The sequence below is a fragment of the Podarcis melisellensis genome (assembly GCF_964234715.1).
Source record: "Podarcis melisellensis genome assembly, chromosome: 15".
Classification (NCBI taxonomy): Eukaryota; Metazoa; Chordata; class Lepidosauria; order Squamata; family Lacertidae; genus Podarcis; species Podarcis melisellensis.
In genome coordinates, this window is record NC_138532.1 from 35,765,710 (window position 1) to 35,786,028 (window position 20,319).

The window sequence follows — 20,319 nt, forward strand, 5'->3', positions numbered from 1 at the left end:
TTCATTGCACAAAGAAAGTTATGCCTCTCTGTGTCTCTTTATCTACAACACTGTCTCTTAGACACAGCCCTCCTGACGTTCTCCTTCTAAGGATGATGTGGCAAAAGACTCACCCCCCCACACTTCTCTTCATCATCATCATCATCATCATCACTTTTAATTTGTATACCATCTTTCTATCTTACAATACCCAAGGAGGTTTACAAGCTGAAGAAACAAAGAACGTACACCTTATAACAATCTAATGCAATACAAAAATGTGATAATAAAACATAACTTTAAAATAAGCAGCCTACATCAAATCAAGTAACATTCAGCAATCATTACAATAGTATAGAATGATATTAAATATCAGCTTATAAAAATTACTCTTAACAATTACAATAAATAATTTTTAAGCTACAATCAATAAAACCACGGCAAACTACAGTGCATAAAACAATACAATACAAATTGAGATGTTAAGGAGACAAAGAACTACATAACTTTTAGAAATCTGAAGGCAGCCTCGTATTGGGAAGCTTTTTATGTTCGATATTTTACTATGTTTTATATATGCTGTAAGGGACGCGGGTGGCGATGTGGGTTAAACCACAGAGCCTAGGACTTGCCGATCAGAAGGTCGGCGGTTCAAATCCCTGCGACGGGGTGAGCTCCCGTTGCTCGGTCCCAGCTCCTGCCAACCTAGCAGTTTGAAAGAACATCAAAGTGCAAGTAGATAAATAGGTACCGCTCCGGCAGGAAGGTAAACGGCATTTCCGTGTGCTGCTCTGGTTCGCCAGAAGCAGCTTAGTCATGCTGGCCACATGACCCGGAAGCTGTATGCCGGCTCCCTCGGCCAGTAAAGCGAGATGAGCTCCGCAACCCCAGAGTCGGCCACGACTGGACCTAATGGTCAGGGGTCCCTTTACCTTTACTTTATATATGCTGTAAGCCACCCAGAGTGACTGGGGAAACCCAGCCAGATGGGTGAGGTATAAACAATATTATTATTGTTGTTGTTTACACAGCCTTTGTTTCATGGCTGGATGAGCATAGATGTTTGTTTTTATGATGCTGGTCTCTGTAGAAAAGGCCCAGGAAATTAATATGTGCAGATTTCCATGCTGATAATCATCTGACAATGAGACAGCCACTTCACATTCCCCTCTCCCAATTTCTCCCTGTAATTAACGGAGAACCTGACAGTTTCCAGGTTTCGTTCTGCTAGATGCAAGTGCTGAACTTCTTCAAACATATTTGGCTGGGTTTTGAAGTTCACCCGGTTAGGGACACTCATTAAAGGCACAAAGGGCCTTATCAGCAACTCTGATAGCGCAGCGCAATTGCTCTGCCAACATGGATAAGCTTGAAAAATTAAAATAAAACGGCAGCAGTATGGGGAGGGGGGTGGCTTCTGCTGTTATTAATTAAGCAATTAATTTGATGTGCATGCTGACAACGGCAGAATCAACGATATCAATACAACGTGCTGTGGGTTCCAGATGGCATCGAACCCATGGACATTGGATAAGAGGAAAGTTTCTAGATCTGTGCCACGAATTTCCAGGGTCTTAGCATCCTCCTCAAGATCTGCTGTGTGAATATCTGAGGCCCTACAGACACCCTCCACTCAAGATTAATTGTGCTTCTGCCATGTTCCAGACAAAAACTCAACAAGTCCTCAAGGGGCAGAAAACTACAAGTCCCGTGATTTATGGAGCGAAAACTGACGCACCATAAATCATATACAGCTCGGGGGAGAGGCCTTGTGGCTCAGAGTAGACATGCTGGAGAATTTGGACAGAAACAGAAAAAAGGAGTGGAAATTGCCCAACGTTTGCTTAATCATCCCATGTCCAGAACGGAAATCAATCCAGCAAATTCAGTCAGTATTTATGATTATTGCTGTTTTGAGTGCACAAATATTATGTAATAGATCATGGTTCCCCCACCCCGATTATGTTTCCTTTGCATTGAAAATACATTGGAATAACGTATTTTCAAATGCATGGCTGGGGTGTTCCCTTGTTTTTAACTGTGAGGAACTCTTTTGGGTGCGGCCATTTTGTATTTTACCCCCACCAGGCTGGGGCAATGTACCTGCTGTATTTGCACAGCGAAAGATGCTTTGACACCTGCTCACTTGACAAACTCCGATTCTCTGGTACTTAATCAACCGTTGGGGAGTGTCTGTGTGTGTGTGTATGTGTGTGTGTGTGTGAGAGAGAAAGAGACTTCCCCAAATATGACAGCTCTAATTTGTCTCTGCCTTTCCTCCTGTGAAGTGGTTTAATAAATAACCATGGCGACAGGAAAACCATTTATACATCTTGGCGGGCTTCAACAGAGATAAATAGCTAATAATTCCTATTACGGGGATGATTACACTTCACATCTTTGTTCCCCGCTGGGAAGATTAATACCTAAGGGAAGTGAGCAGGGACAGCAGCGACATCTGCGGGAATATTTGTTTTCACTTTGAGTTCCGCTGGTACAAAAGCTTCGTGTGGGTTCCTCTCCCCGCTTTGCTGTTCATAATTGGCATGCTTTGTTCTTCCGTTCCCCTTAACACATGTCACACAGCAGTGTAGAGCAAGCACACTCCATCTTCTGTTACTTCAGGCTTGGGGGGCCGGATGCAGTGATTGTATCTGGCTCTCAGTGCTCTCGCCATGTCACACTCCTTCTCCCAAGGAGATCCCAATTGCTGCCCTGGTTTGCACCACCTTGATTGCTTTTGACTGGCTAGAATATGTAGCACTCTGAAATATACTCAGAGTCGAGAGTGGATTTCATGCTCTTTACTCAGCTCATAGTGGTGAGGAGGGATGGAAGTTCCCCCAGAACATCTGCTTTATATACATTATCTACACGGGACTTCCGGAGGCGGCGCAAAACGGCAATGGCGGTCCTCTTTACTGTGTGAAGAGGGGCTCCGCGAAAAAGGGTCGTCCGCTGCGGCAAAGCGGAGACCCATTAAGACAAACCGTAGGCAGAGCGAGCCTGCGGCCGTGGGACTCGGCGGGTGCCAGAAGCCCCCCCAGAAACGAGGAAGGGACCTCGTAAGAGGCTCCGGAACGTGAAAGGGGGAGCGGCGCTGTGAGTTCATCGCTCTTTTCGCGGAAGTGAAGCCGCGCTGCTGTTGCTGATGAGCGTCGACCTTTCTTCTTGAAAATCATCGGAATTGGCTGCAATTTACCCGTGAGTAAGGGGTACTAAAGATTGACTAAAGATTGACTTAAATTCATTTAATTCGGCTGAAAACGGGAGGCGAGTAACAGGAAGTCCGTCTCCCGGTCCTGCTAATCAGAGCAAAGCAAAGAACCTGATGTGGGCTGAAGCGCTCAAAAGAGACTTTGAAATTAGTATGAAGGGGCATTAACAGACTGTGTTCTTCTAGAAATTAAAAAGATTGAAGGATTAAATCTTTTGGTTTATTGCGCTAAGGAATCTTCCCCCTATTGTGAAGAGACGTGGAATTGAAGGAGATAACCGAGCTATCGGACTGCCAGTGTTGCAAAGGAGTACTGTCAGGCTGCTGAAACTTTTTCTTAAGTACAAATTGTTGCATTGATGGATACACTATCGCTTTAATACTGATATTGGAACCTTTCTGCTACCTTGTGGCACTATTTTGAAACAGAACTATCTGAAAGCCTCCTTTTCGAACTTGGGGACTATAAAAGTTGAAATAGGAACTTTGATGGTGGAAAAGAAACTTTCTTTCTTATGAAAACCCCCCCTAGTGGATTTGCGGAGACATAGAGGTCTGGGAACTGTACCTTATTGGGATTTTTTGTGGTTTAATTGTTTACATTCTGGACTTGCCTTTCTCATGGATTGAAAGACTATTTGACCTTGAACAGAGGCAGCTGGGGAATGAGTGGCCCAGGGAAAACAAGAGCATCTAAAGCTAAGGAAGCTTTAGCTGAGGAAGCTAAAGAAAAGAAAAAAGATAAGAGAGCTGGGCAGCTTGTTCAAACAACGTTGACTCATCAACGCAGATCTTCGGTACCAACTGTGCTGACGGCGCAGGAGGAAGAAGTTGAAACGCTTGCAACAGAAGATATGGCAACTGGAGGAACTGATCTAGTCTTGAAACAAATTTTGGAACAACTGGCACTTTTGAATAAGAAGGTGGACGATCAGTCATCTAAAATTGACAGAGCTACATCTACTATCAGCAAGTTAACAGATCAGGTTTCCCAGCATACTCAGGCTATTGAGAAATTGCAAGGAGCTACGGCGGAGAACTACAAATTAGCTGCGGAAGCCAATCAAAAAGCTGAGCAAGTGTGCAAAAAGGTGGAGGAGATCAAAGGGGAAGTAAGACCTCTGAAAAGACAGGTAGGAGAACAGCAAGCCTACCTGTCAATGGTGGAACTGAAAAGTAAGGAATGTAATCTTAGGCTGAGGGCCGTCCCAGACCTGGAGCAGGGCAACCTAGAGGAATTTTTGACGCAGTTGTTTTCTAAATTTTGGGGGGTTGAGGAAGATAAAGACTTTAAAATTGTGACGGCCTTCAGATTGGGAAGATCGGTTAAGAAAGACAAGTCCAGAGACTGTTTGGTTTGTTTGAGAACAAGAGAGGAAAGAGACAAGATATTAGGCCAACATTTTAAAAAATCTCTGGAAGTTGAAGGCAAAAGGGCAGAAATTTATAGAGACATTCCTAAATATCTGCTGGACCTTAGAGCCTCATATACAGACTTGGCTAAATTGTTAAGGTACAACGCAATCCCTTACAGGTGGGAATTTCCTCAAGGTCTATCATTCACTTATAAAGGAAAGAAGGTAAGAATTAAAACACCAGAGGACCACCAGAAGTTCCTACACGACAACGAGGAGGACCTCCAAAAGAGAGCTGTAGATTCCTGGCCTCCACCACCGGGATTACCACCAAGACCCGTACCATCTGGAGGCGGACCGGCACCACAGCCTTCGGGAACGGAGGACAAATTAGATACCCAACTGTGATATTTAAGAAGTAGACCAGGATGTCTCTGCAGCTTCTTAGTTGGAACATAAATGGCGGGAATTCTCCAGAAAAACGGAGAAAAGTATTTCATATTTTGAAAAAAGAACAATTGGACATTATTTGCCTGCAAGAAACACATGTGACAAGACTCCACAGAAAAGTGTTAATTAACAAAAGGCTAGGCCAAGAATTTATCTCATCGGACAAAGTTAAGAAAAGAGGAGTGGTGATATATGCAAAGGAGAACTTGTCACCAAAATTCGTATTCAAAGATGAACAGGGTAGAATTTTGGCAATTGAAATTCAGACACAAGGAGAAAAGTTTTTAATTCTAGGAATATACGCCCCAAATGATGGAAAATCGGAATTTTTTAAGAAGCTGCATGAGACTATGCTGGACTATTTGGATTACAACAACATTATCATGTTGGGAGATATGAACGGAGTCGCCTCAGTGAATATGGATAAGTCGCAAAGTGCTAATATAATGAAAGACGGCAGACTACCAAAAACCTTTTTCGAAATGACTGACAATTTGGATTTGATTGACATATGGAGGATCAAGAACCCTCTAGGGAAAGAAGGAACTTTCTTTTCTGAGGCCCACATGACATGGACGCGAATCGACCAAATATGGATAACTAGAGGGCTGGCACCTAAGACCAGAAAAGTGGAAATCTGCCCAAAAACCTGCTCCGACCACAACGCTTTGAGAATGGAATTGAGATTAAATACAACCGGATCTTTCAGATGGAGAATGAATGACGCTTTGTTAAGAGATCAGGAGATTGTTAAGAAGGCCCAAAAAGTTTTAAAGGATTATTTTGAAATAAACTTAAAGACAAATGTGGAAAAAAGAACAATCTGGGACGCAAGTAAAGCAGTTATGAGAGGGTTTCTAATACAGCAGAACACGATTAAAAAAAGGCTCTGGAATGAAAAGAAGGAGAAGATTTTGGAGAAAATAAGAGAAGGAGAGAAAAAACTGAGATCCAGGCCTAAATCAAAGGAAGTATTGAGAGAAGTGAAGTTTTTCCAGGCACAATATTCGAAACTGATAAATCAAGAGGTGGAATGGAAAATTAAACAAATGAAACAAAGATCCTTTGAATCTGCTAACAAGTGCGGGAAGTTGTTGGCTTGGCAGTTGAAAAAGAGACAAAAGCTTAACACAGTTACAAATCTAGAGATTGAAGGGAGAATGGTTCAGAAACCCGAGGAAATTAGAAAGTGTTTCCAGAGATATTTCAAAGAACTTTATTCACAAAGGCCACAAAAAGGCTCGGAGGTGGACCAATTTGTCACAACTAATGGATTACAAAAAATACCCCAGGAAATGAGAGCAACCCTGAACTGTAATATTACAATCCAAGAAATTGAATGCGCCATTCAGAACCTCCAACTGGGCAAGTCTCCGGGACCTGATGGACTTACTTCCAAATATTACAAGGCATTGAAGGATTCATTGATACAACCATTGTTGGAAGTTTGTAACCAGATTATGGAGGGGAGGAAGGCACCGGAAACGTGGAAAGAAGCTTTCATCACGTTGATACCAAAATCAGAAACTGAAAAAACTCAACTTAAAAACTACCGTCCTATCTCATTCCTAAATGTGGATTACAAAATTTTTGCTGACATTTTGGCAAGTAGGTTTAAGAAAGTATTAAATGAAGTGATTCATAAGGACCAAGCAGGCTTTCTCCCTGGTAGACATTTATTTGATAACACAAGAAACATCATTGACATTTTGGAATTTTTACAGATTAACTCAAATACAAGAGCGGTGTTGATCTTTATTGATGCGGAGAAAGCCTTTGATAACATTTCTTGGATGTTTATGAAGAAAAATTTGGAAAGGATGGGAGTAGGGCGGGGGTTTGAAAACGGAATAGAAGCAATTTATTCAGAACAAAAAGCTAAATTGATAGTAAACAACGTGGTGACAGAGGAGTTCAAAATTGAAAAAGGGACACGACAGGGGTGCCCTCTATCTCCTCTGTTGTTTATTTCGGTCCTGGAGGTGCTATTGAATATGACTAGAAATGACCGGTTGGCACAGGGAATTGTGGTCGGAGAGAAACAATATAAACTGAAAGCATTTGCAGATGACTTGGTATTAACATTACAGGAGCCAGCCTCTAGTACTAAAAGAGCGTTAGAATTAATTTCTGACTTTGGTCGGGTGGCGGGATTCAAGTTGAATAAACAAAAAACTAAAGTTTTAGCAAAAAACTTGACAACTACTGAAATAGAGGAGTTCAGAAAAGAAACAGAACTAAATGTGGTTAAAAAAGTAAAGTACTTAGGGGTGTACCTGACCTCCAAAAATTTGAATTTGTTTAAGGACAATTATGAGAAATGTTGGTCAGAGATCAAAAGAGACTTGGAAACATGGTCAAAACTGAAACTTTCCTTGTTGGGTAGAATAGCTGCTATAAAGATGAATGTATTGCCGAAAATGCTATTTTTGTTTCAGGCCCTCCAGATCGTGGATAAGGTGGAATGTTTTGGAAAATGGCAGAGGGATATGTCTAAATTTGTCTGGCAGGGCAAAAAGCCCCGAATAAAGTTTAAAATACTAACAGATGCGAAAGAAAGAGGGGGGTTTGCCCTGCCGGACTTGAAGTTATATTATGAATCTGCAGCCCTCTGCTGGTTGAAGGATTGGATTTTGTTGGAGAACACCGAGGTCCTCGACCTGGAGGGATTTGATAATGCTTTTGGGTGGCATGCATATTTGTGGTACGACAAGGTTAAAGTTCATAAATCGTTTAAAAACCATATTGTCAGAAGGGCAATTTTTATGGTCTGGTCAAAATATAAAGACTTATTGGAGAGTAAAACTCCGAGGTGGCTCTCACCGATGGAGGCCAAAGCACGTAAAAGACTCAATATGGAGGCCCACTGGCCTAAATATTGGGAAATAATTGAAAAAATTGGAGATAAATGGAGGTTGCAGAGTATGGAAAAGTTAAAAAACAAGGTGCGAGATTGGTTGCATTATGCTCAAATCCAGGAAGTTTTTAAAGCGGACAAAAAAGTGGGTTTCCAGGAGGAAAAATCGAAACTAGAGACAGAGTTGCTTGAGCCAAAATCTAAGTTAATTTCGAGAATGTACAACTTGCTGCTTAAATGGAATACACAGGATGAGATTGTTAAACCCTCCATGATAAAGTGGGCGCAGGACTTGGGGCACAACATTATGTTTGAAGACTGGGAAAGGTTATGGAACACCGGAATGAAATTCACGGCATGTAGTGCCTTGAAGGAAAATATTATGAAAATGACATACCGGTGGTACATGACCCCAGTCAAGCTTGCAAAGATATATCACCTGTCTGATAATAAATGTTGGAAATGTAAAGAGGAGGAAGGGACATTTCTACACCTCTGGTGGACCTGCCCGAAGGTGAAGGCCTTCTGGGAGATGATACATAATGAACTAAAAAAGGTGCTTAGACTTACCTTACCCAAGAAACCGGAGGCCTTCCTCCTGGGCATGGTAGACCAGAGGGTGGCTAAGAAAGATAGAACTTTTTTTATGTACGCTACTACAGCAGCAAGGATCTTGATGGCAAAGCACTGGAAGACACAAAATCTACCCACACTGGAAGAATGGCAGACGCAGCTGATGGATTATATGGAACTGGCTGAAATGACTGGCAGAATTCGAGACTCGGGAGAAGAAGAAACGGAGGAAGTTTGGGAAAAATTTAAGGACTATTTGAAAAAGCATTATAAATTGTATGAATGTTAAAAAATGCTTCTCTCTAGGAAATTATAGCTTCAGTATCGGTAAATCTTTGAATTGGTAAATAAGGCACAACAAGACAGAAGTGGTGTAATGAAATAATTTTATTGTGTTGAAACTAAAAATTAATGGGTTCGGATTGAAATGTCTAGAGACCAGATATCACGATAAAATGGAAGATATATTATTATGTTTAAAATAAGTCAACAAATTGCTGAGGTTTTGGTTTTACAGAGAATGCAGAGTCCGGAAGAGGGGGGGAGTCCACTAGATTTATGGAAACATGTATTTGGAATTTGAATTTTGTATATTATAAACTTAATAAAAATTATGTTAAAAAAAAAATATATACATTATCTACACAATGGGCCTGTGGCGATCACAAAGGGTCCCCGGATGTTTGACGGTCTATTGATCCCTGTGCCACCACTGTGTTCGCTTCCCCGCTGCCACCAACCCATTTCTCTTGGGTACACACTGAGTCCAGACAGTTGTTAACATTAATCCAAATAAACAAGTTTATTTTATAAGCATTAACAAGCTTATGGTTTCAGATCATTTTTCTTGTCAGTTTCTTAACCTTAGTTTCCTTACCAGCCTATACCTTCCTAATACCTTCTAACTGATTATCCCAACTGTTTAACTGACTCTTCTTAACAGATTCTCACATCAAACTAGCCCAACCCACATACTTATCCTCCCTCTCCCTTCTCTAACTCCAGACTCTTTTTAACAACTCTAACTCCTCCCCTTGGGTTCCTATTGGTTAATCATTTTACACTTAGTTAACCCATTCCTTATGATGCAGTATGATGTCACACACCTAGGAGGGCAAACGCCCCAGGGCCCCAGGTGATTGGCTAATTCCGGGGTTCTCCTGTAGGCCAATCAGGTTGCGGATTCACTTCCACCTGGAGCTGGATTGGGTGGCTCCTGTGACCAATCAGACCGCTGCATTCTGGGTCCTATTGTTCTAGGACCAATCAGACTGCTGCATTCTGAGTTCTTTTGTTCTAGGACCAATCAGACTGCTGCCTTTTGGATCCTATTCAACTCAGTACATAACACACTCCTTAGTTTTAGGAATTGGAAAGTGAAAAAATCCAACACGCCTTACTAGACAGTCATAAAGGTAAAAAAGGTAAAGGACCCCTGGACGGTTAAGTCCAGTCAAAGGCAACTATGGGGTTGCAGCGCTCATCTCGCTTTTCAGGCCAAGGGAGCCAGCGTTGGTCCACAGACAGCTTTCCTGGTCATGTGGCCAGCATGACTAAGCCGCTTCTGGTGAACCAGAGCAGCACACGGAAATGCCGCTTACCTTCCCGCCGGAGCGGTACCTATTTATCTACTTGCACTGGTGTGCTTTCGAACTGCTAGGTTGGCAGGAGCTGGGACAGAGCGACTGGAGCTCACCCCGTTGCAAGGATTCGAACCACCAACTTTCTGATTGGCAAGCCCAAGAGGCTCAGTGGCTTAGTCCTCAGCGCCACCCTCTATAGACAGTCGTAACGCATACCCTCCAACATTTCTCCGATGAAAATAGGGACATCCCATTCCATAATGATAGTTTTACTATTATACCCCACACATGTTACTGGGTTGCCCCAGCCACTCTGGGCAGCATCCAACATATATATAAAAACATAATGAAACGTTAAACATTGAGGGGGGGACCCTCCTCTATACAGGATTGCCTTCAGATGGTTCGGGGGTCGGATAAGTCCGTACCCTCCAACATTTCTCCAATGAAAATAGGGACATCCTAAGGAAAACCGGGACATTCTGGGATCAAATCAGAAACTGGGACAGTGCCTCTAAATCAGGGATGTCCCTGGAAAACAGGGACACTTGGAGGGTCTGATAACGTGGACCTCCCTTTGAGCTCCGTATTGGGGAGGTGGGCGAGGAGACTAAACACTGGTATGGTTTGCATACCCTCCCACATTCCTTAGATGAAAATAGGGACATCTGTTCTACATGAGGAAGCTTCTTTCTCTGGGCCTTGGGGTGAGACTGTTCTCCTTGTGAGTACAAATAGGCAAGCATGGCTTCTTTGTTTCTCTATCTAAATAGGTAGCTAGGACTGCAGAACTATTTCCTACCAAGAAGAGAGCCAGTGTGGTTTAGTGGTCTGAACGCCTTTCGACTCAAGGTTAAACACGGAATCGGATCCTGTCAAGCTGGTTGGCGATGCAGATGGTGAAGGAGCAAGTGACCTGCAGGGTGCAGGATCAGATCCTCTCGGTTATCAGCTGGTATGCAAGAGGTTCTGATCTTTTTAAAATACTGTGTATATAGATATTTATTAATTTTTTTATTTTTTCCTTTATAACAACCAAATAAAATTTCTTCATCACATATATCTTTGCTCAAATTGAGCTTTGACTTCCTCCTGTCCTCCTCGGCTGACTTCCCTATGTAATCACTTTTATTTTAGCATTTCTAAATCACCCTATTTACCTTATCTCCATACTTAAAAAAACTTACTTCTAATATTTATAAACAGGTAATCAAATCAACCTAACGAAAAGGAGGTTCTGATCCTGTGCAGTGCCAAGGCATGCAGCCCAACATTTTTTTAAATCCCTGTTTTTACTTTATGTTAAAGAGGGCTTAAAACACACCCACCCACCCCTAGCCCCATCCTGGAATTCCTTCCGGGGTGGGTGTGGGGTGGCGTGGGAGGACCCCAGGGCAGCACAAGGCTAAACTGGCCCAATCTGGGGGTCAGAGGGCTTTTGGGGGGAGGGGTCCGTGCGTGCACAGCCCTAGTAGAAACTAGCCTACTGTAAAAGATAAAATACACTTTTTTTCCTCCACCAACTGGGCTTCCCGCTAATAACAGTAGAGAAATCCTCCATTTATTTTATAACCTTCTCTTAAAACTGCATCGATACTCTGGTTCCCTGGGAAGCGGGGGTTCTCTTTTGCGGGGCTCGGAAACAGTTCGCATTGGAGGAAATCACCATTCAAAAGAATATGCAAATCCGCCAAGCCAGCAAAGTGCGCCGCCTCCAAGAACGCAGAGATACAGTTCAGACTGACATTCCTTCGTTGAAAAGTGGGACATCTTCTTGGTAACGTTTGATGGTATTATTTTTTTTTTTCTTGCCTTAAGCTGATACAAAAAAACAACAACAAAGCAACACTAGCTATGAAACCAAACCTTATGAGAAACAGTTGAAGGAGTTGGGAAGGTTTTCGTCTGGGGAAGAGGAGACAGAGGAGATAGGATAGCCGTCTTCAAATTCCTAAAGATCTGTCAGATGGGAAGAGGGAACAAGATTGTTTTCTCCTGCAACTCTTAAAAATCTTCAGTCTTGCGGGATCTGTTCCCCAGCATCCCTTCAACCCCTGATAGATCAACTCAGTGCTTTTTTTCTTATATATTTTTAAGGGTACTCTCATTTTCCTACTCACATTGAAATACTGCCGCGCAATGAAACCAAACTTAGATTCACAAAGTGTTTAGGAGGTACCCCTGCGTCCCCCCAGCAATAAAAAGCACTGGATCAACAGCAAAAAACACTCTTATTAAGAAATTGTAAAGGCTGTAGTAGTCTCCGGAGTACGGGGAGAGTGCACTGCTCTACATTTCCTTCCTAAATCTATGGCTAAGAGCCGCCGCTTCTTACTGAATGGGAGGGAGGGGATCCCTCGAGCTACGTCACCGCCTCCGCCTCCCAGGTGCTTCCGCGGCGAAGAATGGCTGTTTTGCAATAGCAGCGGCGGCAAGCCCGGGAAAAAAGTCATGTCCGGGCGTGACTCCGGATTGGAGGAAGCTGAAGCGGCGTCTGGCTTCTCCGATCTGAGCGACTCCGAATTCCTGCAAATCGAGGAGCCAGAGGCTGGGTAAGCAGGCGCCTTCCTCCCCCTGCATTTTGTGTCTGACAAGCTCCGCATCTGCAATTCCAAAACTACCACCCGCTCCCGCCGGGTCTCCACGAGGTTTGCTTGGGGCGGGGGGTAGTGTCATAGACTCATAAAATTGTAGGGTCGGAAGGCTCCCTGAGGATCATCTAGTCCAACCCTCTGGCAACGCAGGAACATGCAGCTGTTCCATACGGGGATCGAACCTGCAACCTTGGCATCGTCAGCACCATTCTTTAACCAACTGAGGTATGTCTAATATTACACAAGAATCAGGTAGGTAGGCTTGTTGGTCTGACGCAGTTGAAATATATATTTAAAAAAATTAAAAGTCCAGGAGCACCTTAGAGACCAACTAAGTTTGTTCTTGGTATGAGCTTTCGTGTATTCAGGTACAGTGGTACCTCGAGTTACATACTCTTCAGGTTACAGACTCCGCTAACCCAGAAATACTACCTCGGGTTAAGAACTTTGCTTCAAATGAGAACAGAAATCGTGTTCTGGCGGCACAGCAGCAGCAGGAGGCCCCATCAGCTAAAGTGGTGCTTCAGGTTAAGGGCAGTTTCAGGTTAAGAACAGACCTACAGAACGAATTAAGTTCTTAACCCGAGGTACCACTGTATCTGAAGAAGTGTGCATGCACATGATAGCTCATACCAAGAACAAACTTAGTTGGTCTCTAAGGTGCTGCTGGACATTTTTAAATTATATATATATATATATATTTCTACTGCGTCAGACCAACACAGCTACCTACCTGAATCTAGAACCATGGAAGGCATCACATTGAGCCGCATGAAATGGAAGTCCATCGTATCTGAAGAAGTGACCATTACACAAGAACAACTTGATTTTACCCCACAGCTGAGGGTACTTTATAACTCTTCGAAAGGTCTACATTTGGTAAGGCAAGCTGATACTTTTGCTTGCTGCAGCAAGACTATCGGTTGAGTTTGGAAATAGACATTTGGTATAAAAATGCATGGAGGTTGGGTGTCACTTAGAAGATAACCCACAATGTAATGGTGCTGAAAGGAAGGGGGGGGACGAATGCCTTTTATGCCACCAGGGGTCTATTTATTTTTTATACTAGTGAAAAGGATTGACAAAATATGCTGTCAGACACATTACTAAAACCTGGATTTGACCAAGCATACTTACTTTAGCAGAAGATGACCTTGTTGTTGATGGGTGCTTCTGCACAATGATGGCAGAATAACATAGGAGGAGCTGAATATGAATATTATAAAGACTTGCCTTGTTGCTGGCAGCTGGGGAAAATCCAGGGTGGTATAGTGGTTAGAGTTCTGGACCAAGACCTTGGGAGACCAGGGTTCAAATCCTCACTCAGCCACAAAGCTCATGTAGTGACCTTGGGCCAGTCGCTGCCTCTCAGCCAAACCTTCCTTACTGGGTTGTTGTGAGGGTAAAATAGGGAGAAGTACGTACACCGCCCTGAACTCCTCAGAGGAAATGAAATAAATAGATAATGCTTGCAGGGGTGGGGACAGATACAGTGGTACCTCAGGTTAAGAACTTAATTCGTTCTGGGGGTCCGTTCTTAACTTGAAACTGTTCTTAATCTGAGGTACCACTTTAGCTAACAGGGCCTCCTGCTGCCGCCACGCCACCGGAGCACGATTTCTGTTCTCATCCTGAAGCAAAGTTCTTAACCCGAGGTACTATTTCTGGGTTAGCAGAGTCTGTAACCTGAAGCGTATGTAACCTGAGGTACCACTGTATTATTGGTTTCCTTAGATATGTAACAAAATATAACTTGGCAAGTAAACATAGTGCAGTGGTACCTCAGGTTACAGACACTTCAGAAATCGTGCTCCGGTGGCACGGCGGCAGGAGGAGGCCGCATTAACGAATTAAGTTTTTAACCCTAGATACCACTGTAATGACTTTTTAAATAACCTTGTCTTTCATTCAACCAGGGATTCCGAAAAGCCAAGTTGTTCCCTTGGCCCTCCTACAGAACCTGAGGGTGGTGATGTGGCGAAAGGGAACGTGCTTGAAACAGCGAAAAGAAAGAGATCGCATGTGCCGCTTGAAATCTTCCACCTGCGTTACCTTTCGGTCACGGATATATCGGCGCAGGTGTGGTGCGAACAGCAAATGGTTTACAGGCGAGAGCGTCCAGACCTGACGCCTCCTGAAAATATTGTGCTGTTGAACACAGGAAAGAGCATCCACCTCGCCAGAGGTAAGGGTGCTTTGCAGTCCATTCCCTGCTTCTTCAAAACATGTTTTTCTACAGCACCAAGTTCTGATTGAGAACTTAAAGGGAGCCTAGTGGATCAGGCCGATGGCCCATTAGTCCAGCATCCTGTTCAAACAGTGGCCAACCAGACGCTTGCGGAAAGCCTGCAAGCAGGACCCAAGGAAAATATAATTCTCCCCTTCTGCGGTTCCCAGCGATTGGTGTTCAGGGACATAATGCATCTCACAGTGGAGGTCTTGTTGGCATCTGTCTCGAGAGACAATGGAGTACACCTCCAGGGGTGAAGTCAAACCTCATCCAGGTGACCTCCCCAGGTTGCAAGCCTGGGTGGTGTGTTAACTGGGTGTTAACTCTGGAACTGTACACTTGATTCTGAATGAAGACCACAATGCACATTAAGAGGCTTAGTTTGGACAGAATCGAGTGCACATTTCAAGAGTTAACGCTCAATACACTACTTCTGGTGAATGAGCCACTAGAGCAGTGTTTCCCAACCTTGGGTCTCCAGCTGTTTTTGGACTACAACTCCCATCATCCCTTGCTAGCAAGACCAATGGTCAGGGATGATGGGAATTGTAGTCCAACAGCAGCTGGAGACCCAAGGTTGGGAAACACTGCACTAGAGGACTGTGGAAATTTGTGTCCTGGGCTTTTTAGACTCGTCTCCCCACATCCTATCTGAAACCAGAGGGGGGCATTGGTTGCCAGAGGTGAATTCTTTTTAGCTCTCCTACCCCACTAGTAAGGAGTCCGGTGTAGTGAAAAAAGATGGAAGTTGATGGGGCAGTACCCCACTTTCCCACATGGACCAGCATCTACTGGGCTCATCTTTCTTTTCCCCTGTCCTTGTTTTCAACACAGAGCTGGAAGACCATGACCTGGTGACGGTCAGCACCACAAGTCGAGAAGATTCCTGGGCGATAAAAGTGCTGAATCTTCTGGGGATGCTTTCGGTGCTGCAGGCAGGTATGGGGGCTTCCCTTGAGTCAATGAGCCGCCCACATTACTCTGGAGCTATACTATACAGTATATAGATATGTTGATATTGATATTGATGTTGTATCTTTGATTTTTGGTCTTGTGATTTATATGGAGATTGTTTCCTTTTTTAATAACCTTTATTAATTTTAATTAAATACAAAGAACTTACAAATAATTTACAATCCCATACTACAAAAAGAAAATTAAAGAAAAAACAATTAAAAAAGAAGAAAAGAAGAAATTACAGAAAAACGAAAGAAGGAAAAGCAGATTTACGTGCATAAAAAAACTTAATATTCCTAATTAATACTTAAATAAACACTTAAATAAAAAAGACTTCTGACAAAACGAGTCTTCCAATCATTCTCATTGTACTGTTTATACTGTCGTTGTTTTTCCCCGCACAGTTTTATATTCTTTAATATTGTTCCCGTCTACTCCACAAACGGTATTTGTCGTGTTTACGTATCACTCAAGTTCTGCAAATATGGTGTGGTTGGTACAATATGATTTTCCATAATCCTTAAATATTCTCCATTCTCCAAATATATGGAGATTGTTTCCATTTGGTTGTGTCCTTTTTGATGAGTTTTATTTATTGTTTATGATGTTATGTTTATAATTGTGTAAATCTTGTCATGTTGTGAGCCACCTCAGGCATGGTATCGACTATGGAGAGACGGCATAGAAATAAAATGATGATGATCTAATATATTGCATCCTCTTTCACTGCAGGTCACCGCGTGCGAGAATTTCCAGTGTTTGGAGTCCTGGAAGACATCTTTGTGGTCGGGGTCATTGATCAGCTGGGTTATACACCCAAAGGAGAGCTGGAGCTGAATGAGCTGAAGACCCGGAACAACGCCTCCATGCCCTCGGCAGCACAGAAAAAGCGGGATCGTTTTCAGGTGAGCCAGTGAGCCCTTGGCTGCTGGAGGCATCTGCCTAGCTTGTGAGCTGCCAAGCCAGGTGCAGCTGTGCTGCGTGACTGCCTGTGGCAGAGCTCCTGCTTTGCACGCAGGACATCCCAGGTTCAATCCCTGAGGAAGAGTGCTGGCTGGCACTCGTTGGGACTGGTTGGGTGGAAGGAAAGGAGCCCAACAGTAGGTGGCGCCAGAGCCAACTGATGCCAGTTTGTTGAGTTCCGCAAGGGCATCACAGAGACAGAGGAGGAGAAGGAAGGTGATAACCCCTGGACTGGTTATTAGTGAGAAGGCAGGCAAGTGGGGGCTGGCTGAGCAGAAGCTGAGGTTTGTGGGGCAGTGCCCCATTTGGCCAATGGGCTGGCCTCCAGTACTGGGAAAGATCCTTTCTGAGACACTGGGGAGCTGCCACCAGTCAGGATAGTTCAGGACACATCTACACCATACACTTAAAAGCACTATGATACCCATTTCAACAAACATGGCTTCCTTCAGAGAATTCTGGGAGCTGTAGTTTGTTTAGAGTGCTGAGATTTAGACCATAGATAGACCATAGATTGTAGAGCTGAGGATCATCTAGTCCTATCCCATGCAAAGCAGGGATATGCAGCTGTCCCATACGGGGATTGAACCTGCCACCTTGGCGTTATCGGCACCACGCACTAATCAGCTGAGCTATCCACTTGCTAGGAATCCTATCTCCCTTGCAGAGCTACAGCTTGCAGAGTGGTTTGACAGCCAATCCCTTTTCACAGGGAACTCTGGAATGATTTTCTGTTGCTATACACTGCTTTGCTGTTTTGTGAGAGGCCGGCGCAGGCAAATGCTTTTGTAAATAACACACCCGAATTGTGAGTAGGCTGTCAGATATCTGTTGTCTTAACATATGCATCGTTGGTATTATTTCCAGGTCTTTCTGTATAAGTATCTCTTTGACGCCATGGTGCGAGGGTGCCTGGCGCCGGACAGTTTCCTCCAGCGACTCGACCTGAGGCCCGAGCAGCCGCTTGGCCCTCATGTCCAGGATCAAGCCCGGAAGTCAGGTTTCACGGTGAGCCGCTTCCGCGACCTCCTGGAGCTGCTCTCCCTCAACCTGACACACTGTGAGATCCCCGCCATTGACCGTTTGCAAATTGAGTACATCCACCAGGATTCCGGTGCCGCACTTGGCACGGAGGTCTTGGCCTATGACCAGGATGAGGTTGGAGCCGCAGTGCGGTATTTCTTGGCCTACTGGAAAGGACAGCGGGACTCCCAAGGGGTGGATGTTGAGGACGCCTGGAAGTGCCGCTATTGTGCCTACGCCGGCATTTGCGAATGGAGGATGGGGAAAGCCGGCAGCCCAGCAGAGCAGTGGAAAAGGTCCAAGTAACGTTGGTATGACCCAACCTTTGGGGGCAAAAGACTAGGCCGCAGTCTCCAGAGATCCATAGGACCATCCCTTTGTGCAGATCAGGGTTTCCCAAACTTGGGTCTCCAGCTGTTTTTGGACTATAACTCCCACCATCCCTAGCTATCGAGACCAGCAGTCAGGGTTGATGGGAATTGTACCCCCAAAACAGCTAGAGGCCTAGGTTTGGGATACCCTGGTTCTGATGGTACAAAGTTTTCCACCTTCACAGTTTTGCTTCACCAGTTCGAAGAGAGCATCTTTTTCCCACTACCATGACTGCTACTGCCCCCAACCAGATGTTTTAATAGCCGGCACTGGTCTGGGTCAGGGCTGAGGGAAACCTGTGGCCTTCCAGATGTTTTTGGACACTGGTTTCCATCAGCCCCAGGCAGCATGGACACTGGTTAGGGGTGAACTGAGCTGTAGGCCATCACCTCTGGATAATAGTAATATTGTTATTGGACCAATCTCTGATCCAGCCCAGCACTTTACATATCCCAAGTTTATAAATGATATTGGACTACAACTCCCACAATCCCTCACCCATTGGCTGGGGCCCAAGCCTCCTGTACAGGGTCATTGGGAAGTTTTTGGTGTTCAAAACAGGTTTCCAGTTCTTCTACATCAGCTTCCAAAAAGCTCTTCCTTCTATTCAGCAGCAGCCAGCTGTGGTGGTTGACGTGCCTTAATGCAGAAAGAAGAAGAAGAAGAAAGGGGAAAGACAGTGTCTCAGAAGCAATAAGGTTTTAATGGCCTGACACGCTCTAAAAATGTCTTCCCCTGGAATGGCTTCCTTGTGCAATATGGCATCCTCCACTAGGAAAATGGAACAAGGCAGCCTGTACCACTCTGGTGCAGTGGGACTGATGGCAGCTGTAGTCCAGCACATCTGGAGGGCACCAGGTTGGCGAAGGTTGGACTGAGGTCTCAGGGTGCCCCATGTTTGGTGCCCCTGTGGCAGCCATGTTCAGAAGGCCATCTTTATTCCCATATTCCTCTAAGACACCCATCTCCCGCTTTCACCCCTTTTCTGGTTATTGGTGCATTCCATTTTCTTTCCACTGCTTGTCAGTGCATTCATGAGCCAGACCACCGTGCCGAGAAAAGAGGGGAATCTGTACTTGTGGCTGTTCCAAAGGACGTGTGTGTATTCAGCCTTTCTGGCTTGGATGTGTTGATACAAATGCTCTGTTTTTAAAAATAATTTAAACCCCGCTTTTCCAATGAAATGAAACAATTATACAATCAATTCCCCTGGAGAGCAGCTGGCCTTGGAAGTGGTATGGAAAATTTCCCACCCTGTTCGGAACCAATGCTTGCAACAAGGATTCTCGATGGGGCAGATTTCTGTCTCAAATGATCCTATTCTTTGCAAATGTGATTCTGGGCTGTAGCCAATACTACTACTGGTAGACCTATTGAAAAGTCTAGACATGATGAACTTGGGCCAATTCGTTTTAAAGGGTCTGCTGTGAGTAAAATTTAGTTGGCTACAGCGCTTTGTGTTGGCTAGGCCTGGTTAGGATTTCCAGAAGAAGCCCTGAGCAACTACATTTCATGGTGCGAGAGCAAACTTTGTCTTGTATTTACACCAAAGGGAAAAGAGAAGCACTGCAGCTTGATGCCTGAAAATGACCTGATCGCACTGAACTTGTAAATGGAATTTTCTCTGCAGAATTCAGTTCCTCCCCATGTTTGAGCTGAACCTTGATTGTTTACATGCAAACTGGTGCTCTGTAACCTTTCTCATATTGATCCAGCACGTATTTCTTGGCTATTTATATATCTATTTACTTATATGTGCATATATATATTGTATTTGTGTAACTGATATGTAGCATTTTTCCTTTAGCTTCTCCCCCCCCTAAAAAAAATACTCTTATATGCTATCAAGAACACTTTTCTAATTTCTTTAAAAAAATGCTATACTGGGAATAAAATTTGATTATGATTTTTTCCAGCTGTTGAAGACTCCTCCCTCTCTCTCGCAACAAAGCTGATATCTTAACAGTATTCAGTGGCTCAGAGAGTTTTCTGAAGAGGTCCCTTTTGTTGGGTTTTCAGCTGTTCCCACTCCTTTCCCACCCCCTAATTTTGTATATAAAATCATAGTCAGTGTTGTGATATATAAAGCATGGGTGTGAATATTTATAATTCTGAAGCCTTTTACATAGTTCAGCAGATGTTCATATTCTTAAGCCCTGTGCCACT

At 44.0% G+C, this 20,319-nt stretch overlaps 1 protein-coding gene across 1 annotated transcript; it reads left to right on the plus strand.

The window, feature by feature from the left end:
• Window positions 1-12,324: 12,324 nt before the first annotated feature.
• Window positions 12,325-20,061, plus strand: EXO5 (exonuclease 5; the record flags this gene model as incomplete). Its single annotated transcript, XM_081890571.1, has 5 exons — window positions 12,325-12,566; window positions 14,525-14,793; window positions 15,673-15,777; window positions 16,528-16,700; window positions 17,626-20,061. 5 exons carry the CDS (start codon window positions 12,325-12,327, stop codon window positions 18,085-18,087), a joined length of 1,251 nt encoding a protein of 416 aa, XP_081746697.1. The 3' UTR covers window positions 18,088-20,061.
• Window positions 20,062-20,319: the final 258 nt, after the last annotated feature.